The sequence below is a fragment of the Lottia gigantea genome (assembly GCF_000327385.1).
Source record: "Lottia gigantea unplaced genomic scaffold LOTGIsca_3, whole genome shotgun sequence".
Taxonomy (NCBI): Eukaryota; Metazoa; Mollusca; class Gastropoda; family Lottiidae; genus Lottia; species Lottia gigantea.
The window spans coordinates 584,251-596,354 of NW_008708986.1; the positions used below are offsets into that span (position 1 = coordinate 584,251).

Below are 12,104 nucleotides of genomic sequence, written 5' to 3' on the forward strand. Positions count from 1 at the left end.
TTTGCCATTTCACTCTTGATGCTCTTGGGAAAAGGAGGTGAAATATCACTTGGTGAAATATGGAAAGAAACTGAATGAAGAGACTGCTACTGTGTACAGAACATATCTGAGTTCTTAGCAAAACTATAACATTTCTAAAATTCTGGAATAAGTACACTTAATTACGTTTTGCCAAAGGATCTGATTGTGGTAGGGTCTAACGATCAATCCCAACTTGTTTAGATGGTTTGAATACTTCTGGAAACCAACAGAAACTTTCTCTCAGTGATAAATTTGTCAATGTAATGAAGCAATAATAGAAAGACTGCCAAATTTTCAGGACGTTTGTCTATTTATACTAACTCAAGAATGTTGTTGGAGTTAATTCAATGTTTTTCATCATGAAAAGAACAGATTTTAAAATCTATTTTTGAAGAGAGATTAAATAGACGTAGTGGTTGGAAAAATTTCAGGTATTGAAATGAAAGAAGCATTATCATGTTGATGTAGAGAAGTGGTTATGAAATTGACTGGTTTCTTTAAAGACTGAAGAATCATTGTTTCTCTGATTGATTGCATAGCAGTGCTATAATCATCTAATTCTGGAAGAGTGGTGCCAAGAAATATTCATGCAAAATGGATTGACTAGAGATGTTGATGTCAGCTTGACTCCTTTAAGTCTTTGTGATTTTTTGTTGCCCATGGCACAATCTGTGGATCAATTATGTTTTTAAGTAAATTCTGTAATGAAGAGGTTTGAAAGAAAATTACCTTTGATGATTCCAAGGTTATGAAATTTGTGTTTAAAGCAGATGAACTTGATTAAAAATATGCCTCAGGTACTTATCTCCAAGCTATAAGTAGTAAGGTATGGTACCAATTTATTAACTGGTATAAATATGATATAACTTTCTGACTGTTTATACCTCCACCTACTATAGATGATATAGTAAAGATGTAATCGGTACTGATAGACAATAGTTATATAGAGTTGATTTTGGTCTTTAGATCATATACAGGTTGTTTTTATGAGAACCAACTTGGCACCAAAACATCAAACAAATACCGTTCTGATCATATCTTCTGGGCTGAGTACTGATCACTGTTGTTCTTGACTCTAAAGACTGAAGCTTCTTTCTTTCGTTTTGTACCATCAACATTGATTCTGCAGAGGAGTTCTCTGGATAAGTAATTTTTCTTCCTGAATGATTTTGTGAACCAGTTACAGTGGATGCCTTATGACTTCGAAAAAATATCCTCAAAGTGAAATTAATTGGTTGTGTTGGTTGTTGCTGTTGGTGAAGTGAAACTCTGACCACAAATTTTGGGATATTCTCATCATGATATAGTCAACTTCTAGGGTTGATCATTTTGTTAGAATCAAATAACATGCTTATCATTGAAAAATATTTGCACCATAGGAGAAGAATTTTTAATATGAATTGAAGATATTTAACATTCTATTTGCATACTGATAAAATGAAATTTATGGTGATTTTCAAGTGTTGGTATAGGTAGTGATAAGTTAATAAACATTATCAGTATATCTCTAGTCTTGTTTTTAGCTAACCTGTCTTGTGAAGTTTTGGAAGAGTTTGAAATGTGAATGGATTTTCAGTTCAGAACAAAATTTCATTCCAGGGTTTTTTTTATGATCTTTGAATTTGTGATCAAATTTCAAGATGAGTTACGGAGGTTACAGTGGATATAGCAGCAACTATCGCTCTTCTTATACAAGTTCACGGCCGTCTGCTTACTCCTCTTATTCTTCAACTTATAATTCATCCTATTCCAGTGGTCCTTCAACAAGTTCCTTAGCCAGAACTTCTGCTTACAGATCACATTCCACCTATGGTTTGGGAACGTCAGATTATGGAAGTGGAAGGACTGATTTCAGTAGGAGAAAGTCAGATTTTGGAACTGAAATAACAAGCCGTAGAAAGAGTGAATATAGTACAGACAAATCTGATTTCTCATCAAGAAGGAAGTCAGATTATGGAAGTGATGCTAGTCGAAGAAGATCACTGATAAGTGAAAAAAGTCAGAGAAAGGAAGAAAAACCGGAGTTGAAAACTGAAAAAGAGGAAAAATTGGAAGAGGAAATTGAAAAATCTGAATCAAAGTCTGTGAAATGTGAAGCAAGGATAGCGGATATCAAGAAAAATGATTTTAAAAGATCTGTGAGTTTTGAAACTGATGCAGGTGAGTTCGGTTGCATAGATGATTTCAAAGTTGGTGGTTTTGGATGGAATCCTCCCTCTTAATGCAAGAACAATAATAGATTTCATTGCTAGACTCCTGAATTGCCCTTGTATTTTGTTTTATTTTCTAATATTGTGTGTGATTCTAATATTTGGGGCTCTCCATTTACTTAGTATGTTTAACTTGCTCTCATAGCTACTGTGTTGTGATAAGTATTTGAATTGAATATCATTTTGCTTAGGCAGTTGTGTACAGAATTCTAAATATAAGGTTGAGATAAATATAGAATATGCCTGCTGATAAAGTGAACAATATTGTCTGGTTTCCTCCCACATATACATTGTTGTCAACAACTCGATAGGTATAATGGAGGCATCTATTTCTGTCAAACTAAGATATAGGTATAGGTTTGGTGCCAAGGAATGAGTAGTAATTACTGATTCTTACTATTTATATATTACATGGGTCATTTAGGTCAGCCGACTTTTCACTTTCTCAGCACTCTCTGTCACTTCCTTTCATAATTTGATAAATGATCTTTGAGTATACGCTCCATTTATGATGCTTGGACTAGGAGCTAAGATCCAGTGTAGTGCAGTCACATTAAAGAGGTTCCTTGAAAGTTGATATTGGAAAATGATTGGTGTCACTGACCTGACAACATTTCCCTCATTGCATACTACATGACATTCAATAGAAAACAGATGGTATTGTCTATAATATTTTTAAAGACTAAAAGACCAGCCTTTAGCTTTTATTAAATCAATTGAAATGGCACAATTCATTAGGTAGAAAATAACAAAAGAGTCTTCAGAAGGTTTTGGTTTAAGGTAAATCTATTTCTTGTATGATAATGACAAAATAAAATATCTGGTTCAGTTCAGAAGGAGTGTTGTAGAAAAATTTGCTTGTTAGGTATAGGTAGAATTTTGAGAAAGGGAGGTAATTAAGATCTGATTTATAGATTCATTAAGACTTGAAGTCGTTGTCAGTTTTGATTTGAAAGGAAAAAAACAAATTGGTAACAGGTGAAGCTGTGAATCATACACTGTGGTACAACAGGTATAGACTACTTGCTACTTCTAGATCTGTAAGAAGATTGATATCTTTGCTATCTGGTAAATATAAGAAGTTGTCCCAAATGAAATTTGAAAACTGAAGAAAAAAAATATTAGACCAGTATTGCATTTTTTAAGATTCAAGCTGAAAAAAAAAAATGATATTATCTATAGTTCTGATGTTTTTGAATTTTCTATGAAAGAAGAACATCATTCTTGACTTTCAACCAGTAGTTAAACTTTATATTAAAAATCAGAAAGCACTTTGTTGATAATATTGATAAAGCGTGGGGCTAGCTTTAAGATGATATAGTAAATATATCGGTATTATAAACACTTCATAGTATACTAATATTGTACTTTTATACGGTACACTGCTTTCTTTATATTGATAAGACGGGACAAGCCATTCTTGTTTTTTTTTTTAAACCTGTGCTCATTGAGGTACATTCATGTTTTCATCAAGTTTCTGTGTATCTGGAAAATGGAGTATGTGTTAGTTGCTCTCATTCAAAGCCCAAATTGTAAGTTGAATTTTGTTTAGCAGTCTATAGTAAAATACACAAAGAGTTGCCTTTTAGTTTTTAAGGGTTGTAGCTAAAAGTGGGGTTTTGATATTAAAGAAAATGTAAATATTATTTTTGTTTATGTTTGAATAGAAGTTGCTGACCTTGAAGTTTCAGTTACAATTAGAGTTCAGTTATTCATTACGTTATCCCTCAGGGGCATTCTGGGTAGGCAGATGTCTTTTTTTTTCATCTTTTGAAAGGGACAATAGGAACAATTGAATTGTGCGAGTAACTGAGTCTTTATATTGTTCTGATTCAAAAAAGCTGTGCAAAATTGATTCTGATAGTGAGCCTCAGTTTCCAGAACAGTACATATATACCATGAACAAGATGTACAGAGCGTCAAACAAGTCTTATGTTGATATTTTAATTCAATCAAGTCTTGGAAAATATTCAGGTGTAGCTCACTTGGACTGTCATGATATTGGTGAGTCTGTTTTCCACTACTTCTCAAAAACAGGAATGGATCTCAAAATTGGCCCTATGTGAAATAAAAGCATACTTCTTGTTAGATTTTTCATAGCATTGAGACCTCAATTATAGAGTTTACTGGTGCACATTTCATACATAGCTAGTGACAGTGACACCTGTAAGATGTAATTGATGAAATATTATGTTAAGTTTGATCTTTTGAATTTTTATAAGTGAATTTAAAAAAATATATGTTTCGGTATTTATGTCATTGTAATAGGAAAATTGTGAGCTTTTTCATTTCGATAGATTCAATTAAAATAGTTTTGATTCAGTGAGTTTTATGTCATATATCATTTTACTGTTGACTGTTTATTTTCTTTGGAGTTTTTATGTTCATGTGCTCTCTTTTGATGCATTCCCAATTCCCATATCAAACAATTTGAATACCACTTATTAGATATAAACACGAAGTGATATCCAGACATGTTAAATGATCTATGTTTAACAAAGATCCTAACAAACCTTTTTACTGCAGGATTGCAATGATCTTTTCCTTATTGGAAAAGTCCCACTACTGGTATGACTGGCAATGTTGGGCATGCTCAGGAACACTGGAGTTGACATAGCATAACTTTTAGAAAAACATAACTTAATGGCATGTTTATATTGCTGTATACATTTATTACAATTCTTATACTCTATAAAGTTATATTGCGATCTGTTTATTTTGACTCCAGAAAGTTTAGTTATAAAGAAAATATTTGATAAGTTGGTTATACCAGTTATTAGATTATAATACATAATAGATACTCTCTACAGGAAGTAAGTTAAAGAATTTTAATGATGATAAGATCATAAATATATTATTAAAAATTCAAGGTATGAAGTAGAGTTGTCTAAGAACCTTAAAAACCTATTAAGATTTATAGAGACTTCTTACACAAATATAGCTACCAATTTTTGCAAATATCATTTGTCAATTTAAATAATATCATTATTTGCTTAGGTTCCAATTAAGGTCATCTTATTGAAGAATAAGGGGTACTACTATATTTTATGTTTTATCAAGAAAGATTATTTGTTAGTGACTGAATCGTTTGTGTTTTTGATGAAGCATTTAAATCAAGTATTCTAACATAGAAATTGCTTGATTCATTCTTTTCATATAAATATAATAATCTTAAAATAATTTTATTTATTAAGATAATGGTATATTATTTTAAGGATATTTGGTTCAATCAGTTTTATCTTGAAAGATATTTGTTATTTCGATTATCACTAAATAAATTTGTAACTCAGAAAAATAGCTCAATTATTGTGTATAAGATATATTATATCTTGTAAAATGTTGTAAATACAGCTGGTAATAAGATAAGTTACTATTGAAATATCTGAAGCAGTAAATTTTAATACCTATTATTATATGATGTTCTGACCCATGGCTGATATATAGTATATATGTAATTAATTCGAACTTGATTGTTCCTTAATTACATATCTTTGGTTTACTATTCTGTAAAATTTTGCTTTACTAATTTTCCAAGGGTACATATGTTAATACAAACCTTCTGCATCTTAGTTTTCCTGTTGACTCTAATAAGGAACATTTGAGTGTTCAAATGTAAATGGAGGCTTTTGTATGCATCATTTAAGTGTTATTCAGGGATCGATATAAAATTCCCACAGAGCTCATGTTGCTTCAATGATTGCATTTCTATCCTGTTGAAATAAAAGAAATCTTCTGATGATTAATTGCTAAAGGTGTTCTCAAATTTCTTAATAATTTTAGGTTTGAAGCAGGGTTTGTTTAGATAATATTTTAGGTTATTTAAATATATATTACTAATTATACTGAGAAAGTTACAGTCTCTTGACAATTAATATTTTTGTTAGTTTTGAGGTTATATTGTTGCTTTCTGACTAAGGTGCTTTCTTGTAACATGTTTATTTCTCTGCTGCTGTTTCAAGATGCTTAAAGTTGGATGAAAATCTGTGTTCTATCATCTGAGTTGACATGGAATTTCAAAAAGTTCTCTCATTGAACACTTTATAGTTATTAATTTGCTCTAGAGTCAAGAATCTATCTATTAAAGGTGTGTTGATATTTGTCTATGAATCAATCTAGGTAGACTATTATCATTACACTATAGGTCTCTAATAATAATATAATGGTGATTTTGATATTTATGATGGAACATTACCAAGAATTCCTGCAACTGTTGGAACTCAGATTGTCTCAATGATAATTACCATGGGATGTTATAGAAATATAAATATACAAGTATATCATTTCAAGGTGTGGCTTGAGAATGATACTATTTTATGTCATTAATATTTATTTTAATACTTTTGAATTTTACAAGTCCTGAAAGTGATCATAAAAGTTCCATCATTTTTCCTATGTAGTTCGTCTGGTCAGATGATCTATATCGGAAAGTTTCTCTTGAAAAAATAAGTAATTAAAAGAGAATAGTTTTGAATTATGATAAAAATCATATACCTATATTTTTCCATACATGTATATGATTTAAACTCATAGCGATACCAGTAAATAATGATGAATTTACATACCAAGTAATAACAACTGAATGAAGAACACATAAAGAAATATTTTATTTGATATGTATCTAGTTGTGATAAAATGATTGCATGTTATATTGTCAACAATAGAAATTTTTATTAATTAATTAATGTATATGAATATGTAATGCATGATTTTATCACCATGTTTTGAATAACTGTTTTGAATTTGTGTTTGCTAATCAACTAACCAATGATAACTTTATTTTCAGCTGTTTCATATTTGACTAACCAATTAATTTGCTGCGTAGTTTAATAAACTGCTATAACTTTCAAGCTTGTAATATCATCTATGAAGTGAAACAATTGTCAAATATAATGCTATGCCTCTCCTGAATGCCATGTTTTAAACAGTTTACATAATCCCTTCAATCATAATGATAAGGATGTTAATCGTTCAAAATTTGCACACATCCATGAACATTTCAAACCAGAAATTCTGTATACTGACAAGTGGTAAACTTTACACCTAAACTACCCCTATGTCTCTACCTAAACTTATCTAGCCATGTTTTTATTTTGAAATTTGAATGTGAATTTGATGGTGCTTAAATTTACATAATATCAAAGTCAATTTGTTTATAATTTCAGATCAGAATCGTAACCGAGCTCTGAACTCCACTCCAACAAGAAGTAGTGGATATGGGAAATCTTCATCCTCACAACAACCAGATATTGTTTCTAATTCTATTAAATCCAATCGCTCGCAGGAAGTTACTAGATTGGAATCATTATGTGAGACCAGAACTAAAGAGCTGAATCTCGTGAAGATTGAGTTGAAATCAACAGAGAAAGCTTTAGATGCTCTGGCTTGTCTTATTAGATACCTTACAGAGGAGGTAAGATGCTATTCTTAATTGTTGTGAATTTTCTGCAAGTTTGTCTGCCAACTAAAACACTAAAATAATATATATGTTTTGAATAGCAAATTCAAATGTGAATCTCTCTAAATTGGTTTGGTGTCAGAAGCTTTGGAAGGTGGATGTCCTTTTTGTTTGTGAAATTTTGCTATTTTTTGTCTCTGTGTCAAGACTCTATTATGAAAGGAATGGTTTCTCAGAATTCATGCAATATTTACATGTTGCACTTAATGCTGACATAAACTGAATATTTTCAGCTTGATGCCTTTTCCTGTCCAAAAGTTAAAACTGATCTTGCTCAGGCTCAAGAATTGCAAAAACAAGCTCAGGAACAAATTGGTAAATATCTTTATGTATATTACTTGATTATTATTCATATCACTCATATAACTATAAGGTTTTGTTTAAAAAAAAAACCTTTAATGTTCTCATTCTATATCCCTGAATTTTCCGTTGTTTAAAATAATTTTTTGATTTTTTTATTAGCCGAGCTTCAAAAAGTTAAAAGAGACTTAGAGGAGAAACTATCAGAAATAACAAAACAACAGGAAGAAAGTTTGGCAGAAATTACCAAATTAAAATCAGACATGGTGGCAGCTACAGAGGCCCATGAAACAGCAGTCAAAGAACTGAAAGAACAACATGAAAAAAAACTGAAAGAAGAAACTGAAAAATTAGAGAAGAACCATACAGCTTCAACAGCAAAAAGTAAGATTTGGATGTTTGTCATTTTGAAATCAAAATTTGGTAGGTAAAGAGTTCCATCTGGCCATCTTTAAAATTGAAAGAGGTATGATGGCCATATAAGCTTGATACCTTTAACAGAAAAGTACAATGTCACTTACTGATAATTTTTGACTCTTAAAGTGTTATTTACTCTCAAAGAGTAAAAATGAAATTAAATATTGTTCCATTTTCAGTGAGAGACAGTCATGAAAAGATGCACCATTTTATGAAAGTACAAAGCGAAAGAGAGGTTTGTATTTTGGTATTCAAAATGTGTGATGAAGAAATTATTTTCTTAAATCATTGAACAGATTCAAATAAAATCAACTAAAATTTTCTTGAGTGTGCTGTCCAAGAATGGCAGTAAAACGCAGTGTGCTAATTGAGAGATTTTATCAAGACACAGCGACAATATTGAAATAAAATGTCATTTATAATCTGATTCAACAATGAAATTATCTCTTTAGCTTTCGGATCAAAAGTTCGAGTCCCAGAGCAGAGAAGATATGCTGAAAGTTAAACATCTTGAAGACATTCAGGAACTCAGAAACAAACATGATAGACAAATGGAAGGTTAGATTTTATTGTTTTTATCAAGATTTGTAGCCATCTGTCTGTTAATTTTCTGTATGTGTAAGACCAGTTGTACTTTTTTTGTAACCAAGGCCAGTTTCTCTATAGAACCCTTTCTTATCACCTCTGCCAATTCATTTAATACATTACATGCTGGATTATTTGGATATTTTAATGTGTTCAAATTGGCTAAAAAAAATTCAAAGAATTCCTTAAATTGTTTTTGGAAACAATGTATGTAAAATGGTCTTTAATTTGGTGGACTACTGTGAATGGACTCTTGCTGGTTTTATTAATTTTGAAATAATTTGTGAATTCTTACAAAATGTGACATAGAAACATGATCTGATTGAGACCAGTGTGAACCAGGGTTACACCAGGGTGTTCTATTGTCACTCAAGGGTTTCATTCTGTTTGTTAAAGACTTCTCCTCTACTAACCAAGTACATAATATGTATGTCAATATAGTCGCAAATCACCAGACTTAATCATAAAGAATACAAATAGTGGACAAAAATGAAGTTCAGTTTATGGATTTTGCAAAATTTTGAGATAAGTGTGGTGATAAATGATTTAAAATCAACATGGATTGATGTACTCGATGAAATGAAATTTCTATTGATTGTGTCTTGTGGATGGTAGATGACAACTTAACGTTTGCTTCATTGTATATGGACAATTAGCACTGTACTCCAGACAGTAAATAATTTAGCAAGATAATTAACATTTCTGTATGATATATTGTGACTGAAATTTTAAAAATGGAAACTACTAAGTCTAGTTGTTTATGGAATATATTGGATAATGTGAAAGGTGAATAACTGTTGTAAACAAAATGTATACTTTTAAAAATTAATTTGTGAGTGCAGGTTTGGATCAGCTCAAAGTATCTTGTGTAACCTAAGAAAGCTTGTTGATATTATTTGTTTCCATTAGGATTCATTGTGCAGACTCATTCTGATTTTGAGGACAGTTTGTTGAATATAAATGGCTTATTATATAATGTGAGAAAAATTTATTTCAGTTATTATTTTTTTGACAAATATCAGGAAAATCAGGGTTGTTTGAGTGGAATGTCTGAACACACGCTTTAATTTGATATAGATTTGACCATACTCAGAATGATATGTATTGATATAGCAAGCAAGTATAGATATATTTTCTAATTTCAGAATTACATCGTCAACATCGTAATAAGTTGGATGATATCAACAAAAGTTTTGAATATATCAAATGTACACTTGGGGTTAGTAAGCTTTTTAATACTGTTTCTATACAGTATAGTTGTATCTCTAAAAGCTTCCAAACTCTGCCCCGTTCAGTGTCAACATTAGTGCATTTTTGATTCCTGCTGGTTAATTACATGTATCAACACATTTTCAATTTCACATTTTAAAAGATTATATTGCTTGAATTTCTTCTTAAAACTGCTGACATCTTTTAAACAAACAAAGTGTTACAAAAATTTGAATTGTTTTCAAAAATTGTCTTTTATGAATCCTAAAATACTGATTTCATTTTTTAACAGGAGAAAGTTGAATGCTTAAGAGGAGAATGTGAAGAATTAAAATATCGGGCGAAACAAAGTGAAGATGCATTGCTACGTGATACAGATGTTCGAGTACAGATGGCTCTAGCACCCTATAAACACCTCCCTGAAGAAGTTGACAGTCTGAAAGCTGTAGTTGAGATGAGAAATGAAGAAATTCTCAAACTTCGAAAACAAAAGATGGATTTAGAAAAACAGGTATGACTCAAACTATGTTACCTTATATGCCTTATCACATCTAAATAGCAGAATCCAAAATCATACAATGCAAGGATCACTGGAGGATTATATTCACAGGCCTGAGAAAATACCTTCCTATTTCCAACTAACATTAGTTACATACCATAATTCCAACAGTTTAAACTCTTCAAAGGAAACCATGATATTAAAAATAACATATTAAGACATATGATTAAAATGTATATATTATTATTGCAGCTTGATGAATTACCCATAGCTAGAGAGAAGATTATTTCCCTTCAACAGAAAATTGAAAACCTTGATGCAATAGTTAACTTGAAGAGTGGACATGAAAAGTAAGTAGAAAAACAATTTTTTGAAAAATAGGCTTGAGATCCTGTTGGGTTTTGTAGTCTTTCTTGTTAGTCATGTATGTCAGAGGAGCTCAAACCGTTCTAGTGATGCAATCAAGCTATCAAACATTTCACTAATTACACTCTCTATGACCTTTCACTGAATAAACACTGCCTAAGTACTTGAAACAAGAACATGAGTCATTTGTACAAAATTTTCGATTTCAGACAACTTCATGATAAGGTTCAGATATTGATGAGTAAATACGCTAAGGAATCGAAGGCCAATAAACGTTTATCTATGGATTATGAAGAGCTCATGTACAAAATGGCTGCTTCACCAGAAATCATGACCACCAGTCAGGAGAGTTTATTTAAACGTCAGATAAGTCGTTCTCCACCAGGAAGTGAATGTAGTTCTCCTGATCTGAGAAGAAAAGCTAAATCTCCTTTCGATAATGGAAATGGGGACCAACCATCACCTAGACGATCACGTAAATCTAATGGTGACCGCAAATCACAAACTGACGAATCATTGGAAAGGAAACTCAATCGTCGTTCACAAACTTTCGTTTTGGAAAAAAAGAGTTCGACTTCAACAAGTCCACATCACCTGTCTCCAAGTAAAATTCCAAATGGATCACCAATGTCAACATCCTTGGAGTCAGAAGGCAGCCAGGTGCCAGTGGATATACCGCCTTCTGATGCAACTGATTTGGATCTTTCTGTCTCTGTCTCACTAAATGAACTTGGTGTTGCTGCTCTTGAGGACTCTATGGTCTCCAATAATTCAGATTCTGCTGCCTATATTTCTGACTCAGAAGTCTTTGACAGTCCAATGAAACAAAAACAAAATGGAGATGATGAAGTGGTGGGGAAATTAGAATTGGAAACAGACGTGTAAAATATACTTTAGTGATGTCTGCAAACTTAAATCATTCTCAGTTATACTTAGAAATTCTCAGAAATCCATTATCTATATTATAATTGTGCAAGTAGCTAGCGATGCTTTTGTTTTGAAAATGTGGCAATATACCCTTTTAATTCTAAAACTAGTGGAC

At 31.4% G+C, this 12,104-nt stretch overlaps 1 protein-coding gene across 1 annotated transcript; it reads left to right on the plus strand.

The window, feature by feature from the left end:
• Window positions 1-1,661: 1,661 nt before the first annotated feature.
• On the plus strand, window positions 1,662-11,947 carry LOTGIDRAFT_228499 (hypothetical protein; the record flags this gene model as incomplete). Its single annotated transcript, XM_009057074.1, has 10 exons — window positions 1,662-2,181; window positions 7,394-7,641; window positions 7,920-8,001; window positions 8,149-8,370; window positions 8,583-8,638; window positions 8,856-8,961; window positions 10,134-10,207; window positions 10,490-10,708; window positions 10,949-11,046; window positions 11,272-11,947. 10 exons carry the CDS (start codon window positions 1,662-1,664, stop codon window positions 11,945-11,947), a joined length of 2,301 nt encoding a protein of 766 aa, XP_009055322.1.
• Between the last annotated feature and the right edge of the window lie 157 nt (window positions 11,948-12,104).